Raw genomic sequence first — 22,638 nt, forward strand, 5'->3', positions numbered from 1 at the left:
CTCAAAAGGATTGCTAAGGACTGGGTTTGATTTTCTGTAAGACGTACGAAAATATCGGAGGTATGCGATTGACACACCGCAAGTCATATTTATTTTTTAACATGCGTAAACTTCGGACGCAAATTTCGGACTCGATGTGCAATGGCCTCAAAAGGCGTCACAACAAGCTTCCCTTTATCATGGAGGTCTCACACTCCCGTATTTAGATCAGTGGGGGTTATCTTAACATGTATGAGTTTTGTAACCCTTAATTCATTCTTAAACGTCTACGTGTGGTGCCTCAATCGTGAATATCTCATTTTAGTCTTGGAAACTTTGATGCAAAAAACTCACAAATACTACTAAAAAAAAAATGCACAAACGTAACTAAATTTACAGACGAGTCCAGTTTGATGTGACGGTTTTAGGGTGTTTCTTAAGATGCCTAAGCAATTGTCAAAACAGGTTTTCCACTTTACTTCTGTGATCAGGGAGTTCCTCCGTATTCCAGGGACTGGCAAGGTTCATGAGCATACTAACTCAAGCCAAAAGGCTCCTGATGCATTGCTCATATCATATACAGACCCAGAATCTCCAAGCGTTTCTGTCTAAAACACAATAGCCCCAATGTAAATGTATTACGGATGCATAGCGATAAAAAGTGTACATTTATCGGCCGATATTGGTACACGTTCCCTTAACCCAGGTTCTACCCTAAATCACCTTCCCCATACATTTTCACGGTTTCACGATAACCTCGGTTTTGCCGATGCACACATTTGTTCATATGTAAAGACGAAACATGCTCGCACGTGTGCATGTGCTCACATGTGCGGTGATGACGATAGGCTGCAGCGGTCAGGCTGTGATGACCCATCGGGGTCTCTTCATCCACCCCCTCGGTCTCACAGCAACACTAACACGTTGGCTAACTCACCGTTACTATACCCGATAGCAAGTATTACCACAGCACACTCAACGTCAACCGTATCCGTGAGTTTCACCACAGTCCACATTACCACGGTATTAAAGGCGCTGTCACTGGTAATGCACCAGCAGCCGTTAGCCGGTGTGCTAACTAAACCACTAAATCAGAACAGGGCTTCAGCTGCAATCTTTGGGTGGAGAATGAGCTTACAGAGGCCTCCCTTCACGAGAAATGTGAGAGTAACGAGAGTATTTTTACCGTTCATAACCTGAAAGTGACCGTTGGAAAACCGTTCAATGCAGCGAGCGAATTTACCACAGGATCCGCGCGCTGAAATTCCACAGATTATTCGCTCGCTCGCTCGCGCAGCGGCCGCAGTCACTGTCAAAAAAAGGACAATCGGCCCGAGACACACAAACACTCTTACCTCATCGTTCACTTTCCATCATGTTTCATTCCCTCTGCGGCGGAAAAAACTACAGCAACATGGGGTGAGAGGCGGCGGTCTCTTGTATTTTGTAACGCGCGAGATAAATTCCAGGGTTATTTCTTTGCTCCTCGCTCCCTCCGTTCAGCTCCGCTTGTGGTGTGAGACGCAAGGGAGAAAAATGAAACGTGCGGACGTCACGCAGGCGTGCGCATCGACGTGGGTACCAAGGACAGGGGGCGCAATGCGGCCCAAGTTACGCACTTTGCCGCACGTAGTGGACCGCGTTCGCTTGATACCGTGACAAAATAACTGCAATATTCCAACCTTCATATTGTATTAAATGTCGATCGGTCCGATGTTTGAATGCAGTAGCACAATGTGAATGATGTGTTGAAGGTTGGTTGCGATAAGCGCTAGTTCCGCTAGGGGCGCTAAGCGGCTCAGAAAGCTTGAAGCTGTGGTGTTCTGTGGCCTGTATCGCGAAGCCGGTTTGGGATATTACCCAGGTGAGTTCGCGTTTAGTTTGAGCGTACTCCGAGTTTTCGGGCGTGGGTCGGTTTTGAGCGGGCCATGGTAACTACACGGCTAACCTGCTCCGGGAAAGCTTTTATTTTTGGTTAGAGATCTGACGTGTATCTGACGCAGTGAACCCACTCCCCGTGTATCTCTTGCTCCGAATTGTAAAGTGAATAGATGTTAGAGAGAAAATCTTTTGCTGCTAAATGTTTATGTGTTTTGTATATTTACATTCCAAATTCCAAAACGCACTCATATAATTATCATATGACTTGGTAATTTTTATGAATTAATTTACATTTAATATATATTCGTATAAAAACAAACTTTAATCTATAAAGCATTTTAAAGCAATGAAGCATCCATATTATCTTTGGATCTTTTTTGTGAAAATATATAAATGATTTCAATTCAGTTGATTCTGCCTTCTCAAACTTTCATTCCTTCCTTGTGTTTATTCCTGCCTCGTAAATGTGTTTCAATTCATGACATTCTTTCATTGTGATCTTTTCATCTTTAACAGAAAAGTAAAATATTTTCATAGTCAATGCCCACTGTATAATATTTTCCTAATATTGTATTCTGTATTTATTCACTGTATATCCTGCACTTGCTAATAGCAATTCTGGTTAGACCTAAACTACATTTCGTTACACTGTACTTGTATATGTGTAACTGTAATGACAATAAAGTTGAATCTGATCTAATTAAAAAAAGAGAACTGCGCAGATTCTCGCGAGAAGTCAATCAAACTGATGACGCTTTCCGATTTCCGTGACATTCCACACAAACTCGGGATCAAACCTTAGTTGACAAGAGGACTTTTACAGCTAAACCTGATCTAAACCAGGTTGGGTTTGTCAACTCAAACTTACTCTCTAACTCCGTGTTTGTTCACCTTGCTTCGTGATGTATTTAAACACCAGTAAATGTAGTTATTTATAAAGTAGTGTATTTATTGAAATAAAGTGCAGTGCTTGGTTTTGGAATCGTAGAGAATACCAACATATTAGTTAATGGTGCATAAAACGCTCTTTTAAAGTCTACGGGGCGGATCGGTCTGTGCAACGCTGCTTCAAGTTGAGCGCCTACAAACTTTCGTTTCCTTTCTATGTTGTTTCTTTCTGTGCACGTCACGGTGAACAGGTCACGTGGAGGAAATGAACAAAACACTACCGCAGTCGGCTACATGTCAGTGGCTTGAATTATAATTCTGAATGAAAATAATAACACGTAACATTGAATCCAGTTGCGCTTTAAACGGAAGCACGTGATGTTGGATTTTTGAAGAAGTGGGTCTGTGTGAGTTGCTGCTGCATGATGTATATAAAGTTTCGCTTATAAATCGTGGCATTTTTCCTTTCTTTTGTATTTTTCACATTGCTTATTATAACCTTTTATTATGGCTATTGTTTCATCTGATTTCATAACTGTCAGGATTGCCATGAAGGGACTTTACTGCAAACCAGGAGATCAGGGTGATGTTAAGTTTCTCTTACAAGAGACGGTAAGAGTGATGGTACATTTTCTTGCATGCTTGGGCATATCCATATATGCCCCACGAGATGTGAAACGAGCATGTATCCTAAAGGGCATTTACCTGTTTCAACTTATGTGATCTCTTTAATTTATGCAACAGAATGTTCCCGATAACATTGGAAACCATGAGGTCAAAGTTCAAGTGAAGAGCTGCGCACTTAGTCCAGTTGATTTTAAGGTAATGCCATTTTTCATTATGTATAACAAATATGTCTGATATTCTTGAATGGTTCGCGTGTGAACATGTTCAAATTAATATGAATAAATCAACTATTAATAAAAACTATAATCTATTAAATCAGCTATTTGAGGACCTGAAGCTTGGGAAGGAACATATCTCAGTAGGAAGAGAGATTGCAGGCGTTGTTCTTCAAGGTTTGCACAATCTGTTATGCATTTAAAATCATTTTCTAGACAAATGACTTGACATCTGGGATATTTTTGTCAGTTGGACCAAAGGTAACATTTTTCCAGCCAGAAGATGAGGTTGCAGGTAAGTGCTTTATTTGACTTCCTTTTCTGTTTTTGTGTGTTTGATAAAATAAACATTTGCATATTGTTTTTTAGGAATTCTCCCCTTGGATGCTGAGCTATCTGGCCTGTGTTCGGTCGTAATTTTTGATGAATTTAATTTGGGTATGATTAAATTTTTTACATAAGGGCCTATTCATTATTATACTATTTTGGACTTTTCGCAAATAGGAAAAAAAAAATATGGCATACATTCATAAAAATATATATTTTCATTTTATTTCATTGCATTTTTAACACTTGTTGTAGTTCAATAAAAGTTGTAGCAGTCCAAGTAATCTCAAATTAAAGGGATCATTTACCCAAAAATAACAATTCTGTCATTATTTACTCAACCATAGGTTGTTCCAGAACTGTATAAATGTCTTAATTCTGATGAACACAAAGGAAGATATTTGGAAGAATGTTAGTAACCAGACAGACCCCCCATTTACTGCCATAAATGGGGGAAAATGGCAGTCAATGGGGGATAACATGTGTTTGGTAACTGACATTCTTCCAAATATCTTCCTTTCTGTTTAGCAGAACAAAGAAATATATAAAGGTTTGGAACAACTTGGAGTAAATGATGACAGAATTTTCATTTTTGGTTGCAGAATCCTTTTAAGATATCACTCAGCGTACCATATTTGTGTAAAGTGCATGTGGGTGTATTTTATTATCAGTTCAGAAGCCGGAGAAAGTGAGCTGGTTTGAAGCTGCGGCGGTAATGAAAGACGGTCTCAGGGCCTACACAGCTCTCCACACGCTGGCTCGGATGGCTGCCGGTCAGACTCTTCTAGTGCTAGATGGGGCGAGTGTAAGTATTTCTTCGAACCATTAACTGATAATCATTAATAACTCAGTTGTGTTGATGTTTTGAAAGTTCGTGGTGTTCCATTTGAATATTTTCATGGACCTCCTACATTACGTTCATGCAGCCGTTTGGGGTTCTGGCCATTCAGCTCGCTCACTATCATGGCGTGAAAGTCCTGGCTACAGCTTTGTCTCCAGAAGACCAGAAGTTGTTGGAGGAGCTCAGGCCGAGTGTGGGTGAGCTTTCTTCTGATTTATTGTTGAGAGGAATGCAGTGTCTGTTCTGGATAAGGTTCAAGTCAGGATTTGTACACAGAGGAACCGTGGTCTAAAAGTCCCTGGAGAGTTAAGCAACAGATTTCTCTTGTAATCCTCAAGAGAGGATTCTCTGGCATTTTACTTTGCTGTCATTACTATTAAGCATGGAGGTTGAGTCGACTTAATGTACAGAAAATGATTGTTCGCCGCAGTGATCTATAGCAACATTGTTATATTTTAAGTTGGTTATGCTCACAAATGCAAGATTAAATCCTTGTCTTTCTCCTTTTAGTTCTACACTTTTAAGTTTCACCTTTTTTCTCTTAAGACGTTGCATTGTCTTAAAGGGACAGTTCACTTTAGAATTAGAATTCATCCACAAGATATTTTTTTTTACATAATTTCAAACTTGTTTACTTTCTTACGCCAAAAATAAAACACACAAGACATCCATTGAAAATCCTTTCAGATTTAAAGGACAAGGTTATCCTCCGTTGCCGTTGGTGTGGACATTAATATAGTTAATGTTATATTTCCTGATGTGAATGGGTCTTTTTAACAAGTATTTTCTGATATACTGTCGCTGAGTCTCTTTAATCTGGTCTTTTAATTCTATCCAGAGTAACTTTGTTATGTGTCTTTCTTCATCTTGTTTCTTCCTTTTATCGCTTGCTTCCTGTCATCTCTCAAGGTGTACAAGAGTCACTTTTAGGTGAGCTTTGTCAGAAGTCGTTCAGGTGGGGTATATACAGAAAATTTGCGCTGTCAACTCGGCATACAAAAGTTTGAATTTTCAGAGCGTTTGTGAGAAGTTAAGAAGTATTTAACTGATGGTATTAAACTGCATTTCTAATAAGTATCATGCAAGTAATGCCAAGGCCTATTCATGTTTATACAAGTACGTCATACAAAGGTCTGATAATGTGTTTTAATGTTTCACATTGTTTCTTCAGCTCGAGTCATCAAAGTGTGGGACTCGAAGGAGGACTTGGTGGACTCGTGTCTTGAGGAGACGGGAGGTCTTGGAGTGGACATCATCATTGACTCCGGAGGTTTGTCATCGCTTTGGAAGATCTTGTGCGAGTATTGGGATGGGCGGCACTGCTCTTTGGTGTCTGTAATTCTGAAGATTTTTTGTGACAGTGAGACTTTTTGAGGAGGATCCAGAAACACAGTTGCATCTACCGCACAAACATGATCTCATTACCCTTCTCTCGGTCGGAGGTCACTGGGTCACCACGGAACAAAATTTACAGGTTAGTGGCGCCGTCAGTCTGTATAGGATTTGCAGAATATATTATTTACATCTCAAGATGAAAGTTATTTAAAAATATAACGTCTTGTTTTTAAGCTGGACCCTCCGGACAGCCACATTCTGTTTATGAAGGCAGTGTCTCTCTCATTCCTCAATGATGAGGTGTGGACTGCTTCTCGTGCCAAGCAGGGCAGATATCTTCGTATCTTTTACATTTAACATGGAATTCACAGAATTCAGTGCGTTTTGCTCAGTTTACCACTCTTGAAGTGTACTAAACGATTAGTGCTTATTTTTCTACAGCTAGTTTGGTTCAGGTCAAGTCAGCTTTATTTATATAGCGCTTTTTACAATTTTCATTGTTACAAAGCAGCTGTACAAGAAAACATTGACTAGAAGCAAAACATATAAGGTTATGCAAGTCAAAACACAGGTCAAATATCAGACAGACTATAAATTCCTTTATGCAGTGTTAATTAAATAAAACTATAAAATTCTAGGTTCATATTTAAATTTTTTTGCTGATTTTACTCAAATCAACATACATGTATTCTAGCCATACATTTGTTAATGCATGCTTTCAGGAGACATTTAACTCAAAGCTTTTCTCTGGCGTCACTATATATCGCAATGAGGTCAATAGGTTTCTCATATGGCTGCTTTTTGAAAGCTTGCTATGTTTGGGACCTGAGGGATTTTTACCCAGTGTCTTCCGGCTATTGGAAGGACCTTATTAACAACGTACAAGATCTGTTCCTTCCTGTCTATAATTGGGTTATCTGCCTTGAGTCTGCTCGCTCTCAGATATCTTGAAAGATGTGGTGGAGAAGCTCTCTGCGGGGACCTTAAGGTATGAAAGCAGAATAAGACAGAAAGACTGATTCTGTTTGTAGGAGAATTAATGTGAAATCAGCTCGGTCGTACGAATGGTGTGGGTTTTGACTGCTGTCTCTGTTTAGGCCGCAGTTGGAGGACCCGGTGCCTTTATATGAAGCAACTGTCTCCATGGAAATGGTTCAGAAAAAGCAAGCCCGGAAAAGAATAGTGGTCAAGCTTTGAAGAACACTCCAAAAACATTTCCATTTTTATGTGAATTAGTCACTATTGATGTTGTTAATCTCATATACAAAAATCTGTTTTAAAACAAACTGTCATTCGACTTCTGTTGCACAATTTAACAATGTATTGTTGATATTTAAAATGCATTAAATCCCAAAAAACGAATTCAAGTTTTTTTCCAATAAATTACTAAAACATGATTTTTTTAAAAAAAAAGCTTTCATAAACATTACATTTAATTATTTACATCAGTGTGTGTAGAGAAACTTGTTTCTGGCATAGATGTGATTTTCTCTTCTCATTCCCAATGGATTATTGGAGTGCCGTGTTCACACTGCCCTATACTGTTACCACAGCGACTATTGTCTCTGGAGGTTTTCTAGAAGCACTTGTGTGTGTTCCAAAATCCTTTGCTGCTCTCGTCTCAGGCTCTCCACCACACACAGTTGCTCAAGGCGAGAATGGTCTGTACAATGTTGGAGATGAGATAGCTGTCCAAATGAAAATACTTGGGTTATAATGAGTTTCATATCTTTAAATAACGAAATAAGATTAAATTGATTTTCATTAGATTTACCCTCTCTAGAGCTTTGACATTGTCTTCAGTGAGGTTATGGCAAAGCTTCAGGGCAGAGTTAATGCACCACTGTTCTTGAGTCCGGCTCACTGACGCCCCCAAGAGGACATTTTTCCAACAAGCACTGCAAAGATGTCAACATTAACATTTGTGAGAAAAATAAATCAAGAAGCAGGACACGTATGCATGCAAAAGTATCACAACACCAGAAAGACTTCATGTGCTTTGCATTATCAGTCTGTGTGTTGTCAAACTAGAAATTGTCATTTCTCACTATTGCTCAGGTTTCAGAGACAGTAGTCTAAATGCAGTCATCAGTCTCCAAGAAGGACAATCCATACTAAAGGTCAAGTTGCTGTTGAAGAGAAACAGTACACAGGGTTTATTTATTTAACCTTTTTGTTACTGTGTTCTACATACAACTGAGTGTTGCAATATATAAGAACAACTCAAGCTCAGTGGTAAGAGCGTGGTGTTAACAACGCCAAGGTCATGGGTTCGATCCCAGTGGATTGCAGATACTTAGCAAAAAATGTATAGGATAATGCAATGTAAGTTCACTTTGGATAAATGTGTCTCCCAAATGCATAAATGTAAATATCTATGTAACTTACTTTAAAAAATCGTTGTCCTTTAGATACAGTAATTTCTGTGATAGCTGTTTATCATTTTTATCTAGGCACAATTGTAGATCTTCTGGGAAAAAAACGCACAGATTGTTGATGTGACATTTTGAGCAGTAAAAGCATATTCAAATATTAAAAGTGTGAACTCTTTAATACTGCTTAAATAGCATCTTAGCGTGGAAGCTGGTCAATAAAATGGCAAAAGTACATTTTTACAAATTCTAGTGTATTTGAATGATGTTTTTATTTACTTTTTTATTCCCATAGTTAAATGTTTATGTTATTCCATATTATTCTAGAAATTTGTGAGAAATAAAATTGATGTCCATATACATTTCAAGCTGAAATCACATTATTTGTCAATTGTATCATCAAGTTGCATGCTCCTTACCTAAATCAACATATACTACACTGTGAGGATTGCCAGGAGCAACAAAACCATATTCCAAAAGTAGTTTATGGTTGTCATGAGGGCCATAGTTGATAAATGCTTGCTGGAACTTTTTACACCCGTGAACACTTTTAATCTCATAGCAGCGAGTTTCCTTGTTAAAGCCAGCTTTAACCTGTAAACAAAGTATAATGTATTTACTCACGAATACCTTGTTTACATTATACTCACTAAGAAATATATAACAGCAAATTCTACATGTTCTTACCTGAACATTCGGACAGTGGTTCAGCAGATCAAGGTACGGAGCGAGAGCGTAGACATCCTTCTCCCGGGACAGATAGTTACTTTGATCATGCTCCATATACACTGTCCGCGTGTTAACGCTGCACCAGGCCCACCGCAGTGCATCCTGGGTAAACAGCTTCTCTGGCGGCTGGCTGAAAAGTGGCTGAAGGGAACGAAAGAACGCGAGTGAAGACGAATAGAGGTCCTCAAACTGTTCTTTCTGCTCCATGGCTTTGTTCCGGAGACTCCCAGGTAGGAGGTGAATGATGTCATCGGGTAAGTACACAGGGCATGTGTAAGACTTTGGAAGGACATCGATGTATGGACCCCACTCTGTGGTTTCTCCACGATGCCTCTCAGCAACGAGAAAGCAACAAAGAGCCGCGAGAGGCGATATCGGAGGCTGATATCTTAAGACAGAGAGAAAGAAATCTCAGTTAATATAATGCACAAAAAACATGTTTCCTTTGTGACATCATAAGACAACTTAATAAAATCCCTGAAAATGTTTTTAGAAAGAGATCTTACTACTAAAGCAGATGTAAGAACGAACCTTTTTATGAATTCCCCCATGTAACTCCTGAGAACTGTGACGGTAGTCAGCAAGCAGTTCTCGGGTAAAGAAATGACCGTGCCATTAGCCTTCAACGCAGAAAGCAGATTTATTATACATCACAGGAATATCTAGGTTTACAGGGGCATTACAGGTATTTTGGTACACACATTCGTTTGTGTACCTACATGCATTTACCTCGATAGGGTGAGTAGCCATAAGCCCCCTTCCAGTATCTGCTCAGAAAGTAACTAACATAGTTATATATCCACGTGCACTAGGAGTGAAATTGACCGTTTAATATCTACATTAGACTCTTACCATTGAAATCGACAGGGATGAGGTGCTGAGAAGTGAAACCTCCTTCATTCAGCCATTTCCTCAAACCAACAAACTGAGCTTCGTGAGACAGAGTAACTAAGAGAGCAAAACAAAAACGTATAAAAGCTTCCTTAATATGATGCACACTTTAACAGCACACAAAGCAGTATAGACGGGTACCTTTTGAGACACCCTCGTGCTTTTTCCGTCGTCTTTTCCTTGCTCGCCTGCCAGCACGAGACCCGGTTTTATTCATCCTAAACAGTGGACACAGCAGCAGTCGAAACTCATATCGAACGTAACGTCATCATAAATCGACGTTAGATAAACACAAAATAAACATACACGTGGTCAGATACACGAAGCGCCGCCTCAAAACCAACCTGTGACGTCATTGTATCTAAGCCAATTGGGATACGTTTGAGAACGCTTACGTTTTCCCCATGAGCGCCTTGGCCCAAGCACATCCGTTTGTCACAGAATCAGAAACTTGAAAAAACTAAAAACGTTTTGATGCTTTTTCAAATTTTTGTAATTGAATGCCCTTTTTGTATTTTTTATTTCTTCGTATATATTTTGTATTCTCATTTAATTGGTATGTCGTTATTCATCTTTATATTGTATAATTACGGTGCTTTTGTCGCTTATATTCATCTCTAATAAATAAAAAAACACCCGTTTGTATCTGGAGCGCCGCCATAATGGAGCGGGCAAATTGGCTCTATAAATACAGAGGTGAACGAGTCAGCAGCGGTTTTTCAAGCACGATTCAAGGACACCAATTCTGACCAAAAGAAGAAAAAGACAGAACGGTATAGTAAAAAAATGGTTGAGCAATGTCAACGTTGCGCGTTTTATTCAGAAAAACCCCGTTCACTTGTACGCGATGGTAGTGAAGCCTTGCCTTTTCCAATATGGCGTCGTCGTTGACATACGATTCAGCGGTCAAAGCGGCGTCGGTGTATGTTTATGTACCCGCCCTTCTACGTTCGCTGTATGTTCAAGTTGGTGCGTGTGTTTTTTTTTTAATTATTTTTTTTTTTATTAACAACAAGAAAAAATCTTTACATACATTCGTGCATACAGTGAAATACAACATATAATTATATAAATATAACATAAAATGTACACTAGGGGGTTAATGTTCAAGTTGGTGCGTGTGTTATGTATATCGAGCAGCGAATGTTTTATGTAAACGCGCCTTCTGCGCCTGCGCATTGCGAGCTACGTAGAAATACTGCACGCGTTTCGGAGATCTGCTTAGTGTTCGATAGGTATGTTAACTTTGACACTTTTTATGAAAATACTTATTATATAATATAGACAGAGGATTGGGTTTCTTTTCATTGCAGACGCAATGAGTAACAGCAAAGTAGCCCTAGTAACTGGTGCAAACAAAGGCATCGGGTTCGCTATCGTCCGGGCACTTTGTAAACAATACGCCGGGGACGTATATCTGACAGCCCGTGATGTGGAACGAGGAACCGCCGCGGTGGAGAGTCTGAAGAAAGAGGGACTGTCACCCTTCTTCCATCAGATGGACATCGATGACCCAAAAAGCGTTGTCTCCGCACGCGACTTTTTTAAGGAGAAGTACGGGGGCGTGGACGTGCTCATCAACAACGCCGGAATTGCCTTCAAAAGTAGTCAATTGCATTCGTATATACTCTATAACATGCTGTCGTAGTACCATTACACAAACATTAATAATATAATTAATTTCTACATGACAGACGCAGATACAACACCCTTTGGGACCCAGGCAGATGTGACATTAAAGACCAATTTCTTTGCTACAAGAGATATGTGCAATGTCTTCTTGCCCATTATTAAATCTGGAGGTAAGTCATATGCAACAGTTTTGTTGCAGAACCTGTCGGTCTTGTTCGTGCCTTTCAAATACTTCCGTACATCTTCACAGGTCGGGTTGTGAACGTCTCCAGCATGATGAGCTCTATGGCTTTGGGCCGCTGTAGTCCAGAACTCCAGGCCCGTTTTCGTAGCGACGACATCACAGAGGAAGAACTGGTCGGGTTGATGGAGGGATTCGTCAGTGAGGCTCAGGCAGGGACCCACGCAGAACGAGGCTGGCCCAGCACTGCGTATGGCATTTCCAAAACCGGCCTCACCACCTTGACTAGAATCATGGCACGAAATCTGAGCAAAGAGAGGCCTGGAGATGAGATCCTGTGCAATGCCTGCTGTCCAGGATGGGTCAAAACTGACATGGCTGGACCAAATGCACCAAAGTCACCAGATGAGGGCGCTGTCACACCAGTGTATTTGGCACTGCTGGCTGCGGGGGCCAAGGAGCCCCATGGGCAGTTTGTGTCAGAGCTGAAAGTTCAGACCTGGTGAGAAGTTCAGGAGAGGGAGCTGTGTGTTTGTGTGTGAAAGTCCCTGGGCCAGATACAAGTTTTATGGCAGATTCAGACAGTCTAGTTGTGAAACGTTTAATCCAAGACCTCAGGTACTCCCGAAAATGATTTAAAGTACTGTGGATTTTCATATTATTCTGACTTTAATGTCTTTAAGATAAACATTGAACAAACCAAAAACTATACGTGGAAAAAAATATATTTAGCCTGCAGGTTTGTACAAAAAAATCTTCAATTACTCAAGGACTTGAAACATAATGAGATTGTTGAAATTGTAAGTGTGCCTTATTAAAGGGAACTCATCATTTACATACTCCAGTGTCATTCCAAACCTGTATCACTTTCTTCTCTCTAAAACACAAATAAAAAAATATACCACCAACAACAATATTGCATACTGTATGTATGAAGCACTTTACAAAATCTTCACATTGCTCCTTTAAGTTGAACTTTGAATTAAATAATTTTCTTACCTCATTTTTGTTGTTGTGAACAATTGATCTTGTTTCAAGAATGTATAGACATTTGTACATGAAAAACCAGACAAAAGTAAATTAATTTGCAATGCAAATGCAGCACAGATGAGCTACAGATGCAAAATTATTCTACATTTGTTCAGGCGGAGAAATGCTTCTGAGGTAAAAAAAATACATTTTGAGCACCTTTGCATTATGGCACTTATTATGAGCTAATGGTAATATATCAACACCGATTCTCTCATTATGAGCTTTATATGTTCATTATTAAGTATTTATATTTTGAATGTTTCAATTGAATGCACAAATGTAGCACGGCTTACGTTGACATAGCATTACAGTTGCTAGGTGACACAAAATGTTATTCATCTGTTGAGGAGTGTGAATTAATACAGTCTAATAATGCCTAATGCATGCTTGAACTGCAAAGCATGTAAAGTGATTAGATCCAATTAAAGGGTCTGTTTGTGATATTTAAGAGGATCCATTGACAGAAATGCAATATAATATACATAACTATGTCTTCAGAGGTGTATAAAGACCTAAAGTCATGATGAAGCGTTATGTTTTTGTTAACTTAGAAATAGCTATTTCTATCTAAATACATCGGGGGTCCCCTTGCATGGAAATTGACATTGATCTCCACTAGATCCCCCTAACATCTTCACATTGCTTCTTTAAAGCTGCAGTCAGTAACTTTTTTCAAGTCACCTTGAAATCAAAATTGACAATTTTGTTTTTATGTTTATGTTGGTATTGTAGTGTTCATTATGAATGATATATTTATGTTGATCTTATAATAATGATTTACAATTTAAGTCATCAGGTACTATTATGATGTCATTAGACGGAAAGTAATCTGCAATTTTATATTTGAAACAGAGATGGCGACAGGCGCTTAAGTTACAAATTGCAGTTTTAAAGGGGATTCGCCGGAAATATGTTTTTCTTTGTCTTTGGTGGTTTATAAGTTACCCATTTCAACTTATTGATTAAACATTATGAAGTTCCGCTTTCTGTATTTATGGAACAAAACATCGAGTTTCTACCGCAGAAACTCAAGCAGAGGTTCTTCCAACCCCATACCAACAGTTCTCGTCTCTGGCAGACTGCAGTCCTGCTTTCAAAGATGAGAGAAAGACTCAATCAGACACACTTGGAAGCAAAGCTGAGAGCGGCATGATGGAAGGATTTGAGTCGCATCAGCAGCCCACAGCTCCAGAAGACATGCGTGAGGCAGATGCATGTGGACAGGAGAGGAATACAGCTCGGATGCTGAGAAGATGATTGCATCATCTCTGACAAATGAGAAGAGAGGGGTGTTGCAAGAGGAGGAGGAATGGGCCGAGGATGAGCTGGTGGAACTTGATGCAGACGGCTGTTGAGAGGAACTGGAGGTGCTTAGAGAGCAAAGAGCCACCCTAGAGGACGAAAAGAACCCGCTCCAGGGTAAAGAAGAAAAAATAACTTACCCACAAATAAAAAAACGGTCTAGTGGCTAGTGTCTAAAAATAAAACGACGTATTTATATTTAATTTAATTTATGTTAATATTAATTTATATTATTATTTCATATCAAACTCGACTTCAAATAAATAAGTAAAGATTCTCACAATTTAAACATTAAAATGCCTGTTTTCATTTAACCATCAATGGCGATTTTTCTACTCGAGCTGACACGAGAAGAAAAAGGCATGAGAAAAGTGACCAAAATCCATGACCAAATTTGGCAAATTCATGCAGAACGGTCAGTACTGAGTATATCTAAACCGAAATCTCCATGTAGATCACCCGATCCCGACCGACTGTCCCAGTTGATATCAGGGCTTGAAGCGATTTACCTTCTATCTGACGGGTAGGATGAATTTCACACAATACCTGTCAACGTTATAAATGGATGACTCTTAGGAACTCTACGTGGCCGTCTTATTCCAACCGGGCTCATTAAATGAGAGCTCCAAAATATTACAGCGAACTTGCCAGGGCATATCAAGCATCAGATGTAATCTCTTTTGTTTATGGAATGGCTGTGTCTTTGCCGGGCATTGCTTTCATTTAAGAGTTCTGGCCTGAGATTGAAATGTACGTCAAGGGCACATTGTGAACCTTTACCTTGAAAGCAATTCTTTGATACCTAGCCGATATGTTTGTTGCTGCCCTCAGAATAAAGGCATGTTTGAAAATCCAAAGGGCAGGCAAATATTTTATCAAGCCTGAATAAGAGATATGCCAACGCGGTGTTTGCTGTGCCTGTGTGTATTATTCAGTTCCTGCACGATCCCATTAAGTGTTTTGGAGATCTCATCTTAAACAATGCGTCGTTTCTTGGAGTTCCTCAAAATCGTGATTCTTCTGGCTGTGGCGGCCATGGCGGCTCCCGCTAGTCAAGGAGAAGATGTTGACCCTGAAGATCCAGAGGTCCAGGCCTGTGCCACGTTTGCTGTCGAGTCTTTTAATCGCTTCTACCACGATCCACATGTGTACCAGATCACCAAAATCAAGAGTGTCAGGATACTGGTAAGCCGTGTAAACATTGTAGTACAAGTTCATAAAATAAATAAACACTTTAACAAATTTTAGTTTGTTAGTCAAAAAACATTTTTGAGCTTAAAAAGGTATTAAAATTGTATTCTTAACATGACAAGGTTCTCAAAATCAGTTTCTTGGGTTCTGGGTTCTTTAAAGCACTGTCACAAAAATAGGTTTGTGGAACCAGAAAGAGCCTAGTTCTACAGGATCGGGCTACACTATCAAAAACCAAGATCAATTTTGTTTATATGGTTCCATAAGAATGCACAAAATGTTCTTCCGATTACAAAAAAGGTTAAGAAAGACATTTTTCTTTCTAGAGCCTTTGACTTTAAAGGTTCTTTGAAGAAGCAAAAATGGTTCTTCCATGACACCAAACTCAATTCTTAAATTCTTTAAAGTAAATGTTATGTTTCATCACACTGTTGCTCTGTCATCATTTACCCTGTTGTCATTTTAAATCTGTTCTTTCTTTTGCAAAACACAAAAGAAGATATTGTTAAAATTGGTAACCAAAAACCGTTGGTCCCCATTGACTTCTATGTATGGACACAAACCAACGCAAGTCAGTGGGAACCAAGAGTGTTCTGTTACCAACATTTTCCAAAATATCTTCTTTTGTGTTTTGAAGAGAGTAGAAAAAGTCATTCAGTTTCGAAATGACAAGAGGGCGTGTACAAAATGACTTGAACTTTCATTCTGAAGGTGAACTATTCCTTTAAGTTTGATCTGTATCATTCTGAAATTCTAGAAAGTTCTCGCTCTGCTTCTCTCTCATGCAGAATGTTGGTGGAGGTCAATATGAAATCGACCTAGAGGTGAAAAAGACACAGAACCTAAAGGAAAACCGATTCAACCCCAAACCTAAAGACCCAACTAACAAAGAGGGTCCTGAGGTCGGTCCTTTGTCTCTTATTATAATGTGTTCATTTCCATGTTTTTTTTATTTCATACATTCGTGTACCTAACTATGAGTATTAAATGTTGATTTATTGCACATGCGGAGGCAATTCCAGGTCTCTGAATAGATTTAAATGCAGTCACATTAATAGAGTTATTTAAAGATTGCGGCTTATAAAACAGCACTAACTTTCATCTCTAGTTAAAGGTCCAGTGTGTAATTTTTGGGATGATCTATTGATAGAAATGCAATATTATGTACATAGCTATGGTTTCAGAGGTGTATAAAGAGCGTAGATCTCCATATTGCTCCTTTAAATTCAGAGAGTATTGAACTGATGTCATATTTTTTTGGAAAGAAGCAGCTCAGGCTCAAGAAGGATTAAGTACATCAAACTAGTGAGCTACTGTAGTTTAGAACCTGAAAAGGCCTCAGGAGTATCTCAAGGCACTTTAAAAAATATATGAATGTCATTTAATAAGATATCAAACTCTCTTCTTGGACCTTAATGGGATGATTTCTCGCCAACTGGTCCCACAGGGATTGTTAGTGGATAATATAAGTTTCCCTCAGGTTTACACGGGTGTAATTCATCACATTAACCAGACATTCTTGGAAATAAATATTAAGTCTCAGTCTTCATTTCAAACACTGTGATTTTGGCTTCTTTTGAAAGTGCATTTCTCAAAACTATTTGTAGAACAGATCCCCCGAAAGTAAGTCAGTGAACACGTCAGTGAACACGTCAGTGACGTCAGAATGACACATCCAACTGCCTCAACCATGTTTCATCTCTTTCCCGAAAACATATTCATGAGGTTAAAATCGAATGTAATTTCGTTTAATGAGATTTTGGGCATTCAGGCCACAATTCAATAAGGTTCAATCAAGCACAGCCTTCATATAGATAGAAGGTAAATTGGTCCCTGAGGATGATTGCATTGAATCTGTGCCAATAGGCAGTTTTGCTTTTGTTAGTTAAAATAGTGACTCAAATATTCACATATCAACAACGGTTGCAGTCCGCAGCGACCATGAATGCTCTGCAGATGTCTGAGAGGTTTTCCTTTTTGCAGATTTGGGGTTTATCGTCCATTTATTTGGAATGCTTTAACTGAATCAGTTATAATAAATAAAAAAGAAACAATTGTCATTGTAAACTATTTGTTTTTATGATAAATACCGTAAAGCACATTGAACTGCATTAATTTGATTGGAAAAATGCTATTTAAATATATATATATATACAATTTGCTAGCTTACTACAATAAGTACCCGCTCATATTAGTTGGGCAAACCTCGTATTATATTATAGCTGTTTTTGTAACCTCCAAGGACATTTTTTGTACCCGATTTTTCATTACTGACCCATTTCTGACTACGATTTTTGTGTTTTTTTAAACAGGTGATGCAGTGTCACTTCAGTGTTCTGTCAAGTAAATGGAGAAACCAGAGGACATTACTGAGAAGTAGCTGCCATTAATGATTTTTCACATACGGAGCTTCACCGCAATACTTCACGCCTTTCGTTTTAATGCTGAAAACTATTTTAACAGTTGCATTCGTGTGAAGGCATAAAAATAATAAAATAACCAAACCACAAAATTTGTCGTCTTTTAATGACTTGCTTTAAAATGTTATCATGTTAATATGTTGGTTGACATTTACATCTTATGTAAATAATAAATACATCTGTATGCCTCTGAAAAAGTCTGAGTGATGCCATGGACGGATTAATGAAAGCTATTTGTACAACCTAAATGCATTTCTGCATAATGTCCACCAGGGGTCACTCAAGCTTTAGGAGAAATCAATCACAACCTTCTCAAATACACAGTTTTGCAACTAATTATGCATACAATTAAATTAATAAAATTGTACATAAATAATTGATCTATTTTGTACTGAACGGTAAGGATCAGGATACACATTGATCTTTTTGTGTGAGACAACATGCCCCGATTGTGAATGTAAGTAGCTTATAGTTACTAAAAAAAGTCCCAGTCTCTCATATCTGATACGGTAAGTCAAGATAACCGAAACCCAAAACCTCTTTTGTACAGAAAAGCTGTGCCAGTGAAGTCTGAGATCTCATTCTTCAGGAATCCACCATAATGGATGAATAAATGTTGATGGTACAAGTTGCTCTTTGAAGCAAGATTTGCCATTTCTATTAAATGAAGGTCAAGCTGGTCTTTTATCAGCAATAATGACTCATTACACCATCTCTTCTGAAGGATACAATGAGATGAAAAGATAATAACAGACTGTCAGCTTTGAAATATCTAATATCTTGAGGTCACGTTACCTTCTTAAACCTGTTTTGAGGATGGAGAGAATGGGTGCAGACAATTGTGTCGAAACAAATAAAAAACAATGTAATAATAATAATTGTTGTTGTTTTATTACTATTATTATTAATAATAACAATAATATCAAACATAATAATAAGAAGAACAACAATTACAATAATAATGACAATAATAATAAATTATATTATTATTACTTTTATTATTATTATATTATCTTTTGTTTCTTTAGCAGAACACTTAAGACAACATGGGACCCCGTTTACTTCTATTGTGCGGACACAAAAGCTGGCTTTTCTGTTTTACTAAATAAATAGTCATATACAAGTTTTGAAGACAATCTTTTTGCCTTGTGTCTCACTGAAGCGGCACGCGTCACCCACTTCAAGGTTCCAGTGATAGGATTGCTCTCAGGAACGCCCGTCATGGCGTTGTGGACACGGTGTCCTAGCACGAAACATCATGTCATCATGCTGAGCAGAGGAACGCTGGCTGATACGTCTGTCCTCCCATGTGTGTTAAATCCCAGAGCTATCCAGTGTCCGTTTCTCCTTCCTGCGGAGTTCGGCTGATGGCGCGTGAGCAATCGTCCCGGCTGCCGTAGATTTCTGTCCCTTGGACAGGGTCCAAATGTGCTGTGGCCTGTAATTCAGTGGAATGTGATTGGATACAATTGTCCTGATTGTCTGAATGAAAGCAAAAGACCGCCTCACTTTGCTCTAATTTTGTAGATACAGTACTGTGAATCTGATTTATCCTGTTACACTAAAACTGGAGAAGTAAATAGCGGAGATAAAGATTCACTGGGGAGAAACATTTGGCTGTTATCTTTTTCTTAAATGGGTTCTCGTATCTGTAAAAAATAGAATGTAATGAGATCTATATAACATTTCTAATTACAGTCATATTCCCCAAACAGTTGTAACAATGTATTTTTTGGGTTATTTTTTTATTATATTCTCTCTAGTTTCTGTTTATAAGTGACCTGTGTGTAGCAGAATTCCAATTTACTTGTTGTTTTATTGCCCTTTACAAAGCGGACGAACCTCTGAGCGATCCACCAATGGTTATCAATGCCATTTTAATGGAGACAATACTAATACAGAGAAAGGATCAGTGTTTGTTGTGATCTTTATCCATACAGAATAACTGTGTCAGAATCACAAATGCATTTGCATTTCATAAACAACATTGATTAGTTATGTTTACAGCAGCTGAGATTGTCGAATCGTAAACACGGCCGTTACAAACCTCGCAGCCAAGTTGTCTTTTAATAGCCTCTTCTTTTATGATAATCTACAGTGTATTTTTTCCCTCACAACAGGCTATAAATCTAACATAATTTATTGATACTAGGATTATTATTATAGCGGTGCTATAATATACACCCACACGGGAGAAGGTTCTCACATTTACAGCTATGTACAATGTACGAAAACACGTACAATGTGATGCTACATGCAAAGGAAAGTAAATGCACGATAGAGACCCTCCCCCCGGGCTACGAATAGTTCGGCTCAATCACAGGCAGCTCAATTCTCAATGGAAGCCAGTTCCTGTGACTCCACCCCCTCCACACCAGCAAGCAGCCATCCAAATATTAACTCTTTACACACAACCAACAGGGTTGGAGTCTGCCTTATTGACCAGTCAACCAACAAACGTACATGCTAAAACAATACAAACTATAATGGTTTTGTTAGAAACACATTTATGAATCAGCTGTTTACCATTAAAACCAGTACAAAATGTGTGTTTGGGGTTAAATTCCTGTTCGATTAAATTTGGATCGTGCTTTGATGGTTCCCAGTCGCCGAATAACATCCCACCGACAGAACCCACATTACCAGTAAACACCTACAGAAAGCATAAGTGTATATTTTAACCAATTGACATTATAACCATTAAACCAGAGAATTTCTATGTATAAGTCATCACGAAATCAAAACAAACCATTTGCATTTTTCTAGAAATATTGCAGTGTTTATAAGGAATTATTTTAACTATTCAACTATTCAAAAAGTCCTGCCATATTTTTTTTTCTCAGTCCAGAAGCCAAGCAAACATCACAATAGTGATGTAAGCAACTAACGCTTACATTTTGACATTACATTTCCGAATGAATTAGATAAATAAATGATGTGTTAAAGTGACTGTTTACTTGCCGCTATCACCGGTAAATTCTTCAGACAGCTTACACGAAAGACATATAAATACTAGGCCACGCATTGGCTGCTTCGGTCAGCCGCTGCAATAAGTCAACGGCGCCGCCATATTGGTCGTGGCAAGAGTAGCATGTAAACAAAGGCAAATAAATGGGGGAGCTGGGGTTTTTCTGCATTAAAAGGACAATAACGTTTACAGTACATTTCTTAACACATGTCAATGGTTTAGGATATACGTGCAGCGCAAATACTTCACTAGATACTAAGATTGACTGTAGTCCTGCAGCTGCAGCTCGTTACTCTTGCGATAGTGAGAGAAGTTGAGGTGTGTTTGTTTATTCACGGCATTTCAGTGATGGATGTTGTATAAACGGTGGATATAACGCTGGATTTGCAGGTCATTGAAAATGATAGATTTAGCGGTCCCAGCGCTAAAGATGCCGGACATGAAGCACACGCTGTAAGTAATATGTCTGTGTTTGGTTGGTAATCGGCACATACGTGCATAATGTAAACAACACAAACTTATAGTGAATCAACAGTTATGGAGGGATAATGCAATGATGTGTTGTGTGCTTGTGATTTAGTTCCCCCCCAATATAATGAGATTGGCAGAAACTCCACGTTCAACCGGACCTTTAACATGGCAGCCACTATGTAGAAATCAAAACTTTTCATATGACTTATCACATGACCAGTCTCCTGTGTCCAGCACTTTAACCAGAAATGCTGAAATGTATGTTTCTTTATGCATATCACTTTTATAAGGAGGAAAAATTGCCAAATTTTACTTAAATGCACTGTGAATCTTTAGAAAAAAGAATTAGTTTTGAAGCATCTGTGTTTTTGTTGTTGTCTACCTTTTCTTTTAGGAACTTTGTTGCAGTTTCTTGTTAAACTGGGAAGGCGGCTACTGGCCTCTTGTTGCCCATCTGCTTACAATTGCATCTGATTGACACATCTGTCTATTTCCCAGCCATTACCCCTCCTTTCCCTGTCTTATTTTCCTTCCCTCAGTATTTTGCGTCCTCCAGCATGTCTTTCTCAGTTTCTGGATTTTACCCTCGTTCAGCGATTTTGGAAACGTTGTCGGAACAAGACGAGAACTTCCAAAAGTGATTTGAACGGCCCATAACTCTTCAAACCTCACTCTGAGGTCATTTCGAGGATTTATTGTTTCTTAATCCTCCACCTCCCCCCACCTCGCATCACCCCTTCCTCGATCTCTCCCTACTTTCACGGCCCCTGACCCCCCACCCTTTTCCACAGTTTCTCGCCCCGCTGCTATAGAGACAGATGAGACAGCGAACGCCACCCCCCAACCCAACCCCCCCATTCCCTTCTCACTTTTCTCGTCCCCCTCTGGCGTGTGTGTTTTCGCTCCCCGAGAGCTACACGAGTAACAGAGATGGATAGAGAGAGCAAAAGGGAGAAGGAGCCCCCCCTACCGTGTACCAACAGTAGCCGATACCGTAGATCTTGTTTTAGGGACCAACCTCACTATATTCCTAAACACAATTTTCGCCTTGACTTTTGATGCAAGACATTACGTTCAATAACAAGTAGCTCAGCAAACCCAACACTTCAGCAGCTTGAGCGTCTCTTAAATAAAGTTCATTGACTGGTCTGAGAGGCTTTAAAACACACACCGAGCGGAAAAAAAGAGATGTTAACACACGAGGAAGGGGGATGGCTGCCTTGTTTGTAGCTTGTCAGCAATTGCCTGAGACAAGCTTCCCCTGCATGTGTGAAAGCTGCTCGGCTTGAATGCCCGGACCATACCAAGTGCCCCCAAACCGGAGGGGGGGACGGTGGCGAGAAAAAGGTTTCAGAC

General features: G+C 39.1%; 5 protein-coding genes across 18 annotated transcripts in view; 3 read left to right on the top strand and 2 right to left on the bottom strand.

Annotated features, from left to right (window-relative positions):
* Positions 1-1,504, bottom strand: part of itsn1 (intersectin 1 (SH3 domain protein)) — a 39,566-nt gene extending 38,062 nt beyond the window's left edge. For both annotated transcript variants that reach the window (XM_079462165.1, XM_079462164.1), the window contains exon 1: positions 1,335-1,504. The gene's annotated coding sequence lies outside the window, so the exon portion shown is untranslated. The remainder of the gene's footprint in view (positions 1-1,334) is intronic.
* A 41-nt stretch (positions 1,505-1,545) lies between these two features.
* On the top strand, positions 1,546-7,692 carry cryzl1 (crystallin, zeta (quinone reductase)-like 1). 10 transcript variants are annotated; one of them, XM_079462187.1, is made up of 14 exons: positions 1,803-1,843; positions 3,291-3,360; positions 3,493-3,570; positions 3,695-3,767; positions 3,841-3,885; positions 3,960-4,028; positions 4,589-4,722; positions 4,844-4,955; positions 5,668-5,688; positions 5,930-6,028; positions 6,120-6,232; positions 6,328-6,433; positions 7,036-7,081; positions 7,191-7,445. In XM_079462187.1, the coding sequence occupies exons 2-14, from the start codon at positions 3,298-3,300 to the stop codon at positions 7,288-7,290; spliced, it is 1,059 nt and encodes a 352-aa protein (XP_079318313.1). In that variant the 5' UTR covers positions 1,803-1,843; positions 3,291-3,297; the 3' UTR covers positions 7,291-7,445. The 10 variants fall into 10 exon arrangements, with proteins under 10 accessions (XP_079318310.1, XP_079318313.1, XP_079318318.1 ...); XM_079462191.1 differs by lacking the exons at positions 1,803-1,843; positions 5,668-5,688 and adding exons at positions 2,636-2,703; positions 3,000-3,155 and having other exon boundaries at positions 7,191-7,692; XM_079462190.1 differs by lacking the exons at positions 1,803-1,843; positions 5,668-5,688 and adding exons at positions 2,636-2,703; positions 3,000-3,145 and having other exon boundaries at positions 7,191-7,692.
* Positions 6,542-10,516, bottom strand: setd4 (SET domain containing 4). Of its 3 annotated transcripts, none has more exons than XM_079462180.1 (11): positions 10,392-10,516; positions 10,227-10,303; positions 10,047-10,142; positions 9,924-9,961; positions 9,726-9,814; positions 9,153-9,582; positions 8,885-9,059; positions 8,482-8,560; positions 8,142-8,222; positions 7,868-7,991; positions 6,547-7,781 (listed from the first exon to the last, which is right to left on the bottom strand). In XM_079462180.1, exons 1-11 carry the CDS (start codon positions 10,511-10,513, stop codon positions 7,650-7,652), a joined length of 1,443 nt encoding a protein of 480 aa, XP_079318306.1. In that variant the 5' UTR covers positions 10,514-10,516; the 3' UTR covers positions 6,547-7,649. The 3 variants fall into 3 exon arrangements, with proteins under 3 accessions (XP_079318308.1, XP_079318306.1, XP_079318307.1); XM_079462181.1 differs by having other exon boundaries at positions 7,079-7,781; positions 8,482-8,563; positions 10,392-10,494; XM_079462182.1 differs by lacking the exons at positions 9,924-9,961; positions 10,392-10,516 and having other exon boundaries at positions 6,542-7,781; positions 8,482-8,563; positions 10,227-10,372.
* Positions 10,517-10,719: 203 nt separating this feature from the next.
* Positions 10,720-12,947, top strand: cbr1 (carbonyl reductase 1). Of its 2 annotated transcripts, XM_079462194.1 has the most exons (5): positions 10,720-11,054; positions 11,197-11,320; positions 11,399-11,689; positions 11,780-11,887; positions 11,968-12,947. In XM_079462194.1, the coding sequence occupies exons 3-5, from the start codon at positions 11,404-11,406 to the stop codon at positions 12,402-12,404; spliced, it is 831 nt and encodes a 276-aa protein (XP_079318320.1). In that variant the 5' UTR covers positions 10,720-11,054; positions 11,197-11,320; positions 11,399-11,403; the 3' UTR covers positions 12,405-12,947. The 2 variants fall into 2 exon arrangements, with proteins under 2 accessions (XP_079318320.1, XP_079318319.1); XM_079462193.1 differs by lacking the exon at positions 10,720-11,054 and having other exon boundaries at positions 11,188-11,320; positions 11,968-12,910.
* A 1,320-nt stretch (positions 12,948-14,267) lies between these two features.
* Positions 14,268-17,935, top strand: LOC306897080 (cystatin-like). The gene is made up of 4 exons (XM_079461560.1): positions 14,268-14,349; positions 14,574-15,417; positions 16,212-16,325; positions 17,736-17,935. The coding sequence occupies exons 2-4, from the start codon at positions 15,214-15,216 to the stop codon at positions 17,811-17,813; spliced, it is 396 nt and encodes a 131-aa protein (XP_079317686.1). The 5' UTR covers positions 14,268-14,349; positions 14,574-15,213; the 3' UTR covers positions 17,814-17,935.
* Positions 17,936-22,638: the final 4,703 nt, after the last annotated feature.

This window comes from Barbatula barbatula (genome assembly GCF_947034865.1).
Source record: "Barbatula barbatula genome assembly, chromosome: 8".
NCBI lineage: Eukaryota > Metazoa > Chordata > Actinopteri > Cypriniformes > Nemacheilidae > Barbatula > Barbatula barbatula.

Bases quoted from the DNA above. Each gene is read 5' to 3' on its own strand.
- cryzl1 (XM_079462183.1), top strand. The intron at 3,361-3,492 runs GTAAGAGTGATG...TTTATGCAACAG, and splicing joins AGTTTCTCTTACAAGAGACG to AATGTTCCCGATAACATTGG. The intron at 7,082-7,190 runs GTATGAAAGCAG...GTCTCTGTTTAG, and splicing joins CTCTCTGCGGGGACCTTAAG to GCCGCAGTTGGAGGACCCGG.
- setd4 (XM_079462180.1), bottom strand. From the start codon at position 10,513: ATGTGCTTGGGCCAAGGCGCTCATGGGGAAAACGTAAGCGTTCTCAAA. The intron at 9,962-10,046 runs GTAAGAGTCTAA...CTTTCTGAGCAG, and splicing joins CATCCCTGTCGATTTCAATG to ATACTGGAAGGGGGCTTATG. The intron at 7,782-7,867 runs GTAAATCTAATG...TCATTTGGACAG, and splicing joins ATGTCAAAGCTCTAGAGAGG to CTATCTCATCTCCAACATTG.
- cbr1 (XM_079462194.1), top strand. From the start codon at position 11,404: ATGAGTAACAGCAAAGTAGCCCTAGTAACTGGTGCAAACAAAGGCATC. The intron at 11,690-11,779 runs GTAGTCAATTGC...TCTACATGACAG, and splicing joins CGCCGGAATTGCCTTCAAAA to ACGCAGATACAACACCCTTT. The intron at 11,888-11,967 runs GTAAGTCATATG...ACATCTTCACAG, and splicing joins GCCCATTATTAAATCTGGAG to GTCGGGTTGTGAACGTCTCC.
- LOC306897080 (XM_079461560.1), top strand. From the start codon at position 15,214: ATGCGTCGTTTCTTGGAGTTCCTCAAAATCGTGATTCTTCTGGCTGTG. The intron at 15,418-16,211 runs GTAAGCCGTGTA...TCTCTCATGCAG, and splicing joins TCAAGAGTGTCAGGATACTG to AATGTTGGTGGAGGTCAATA. The intron at 16,326-17,735 runs GTCGGTCCTTTG...TTTTTTAAACAG, and splicing joins CTAACAAAGAGGGTCCTGAG to GTGATGCAGTGTCACTTCAG.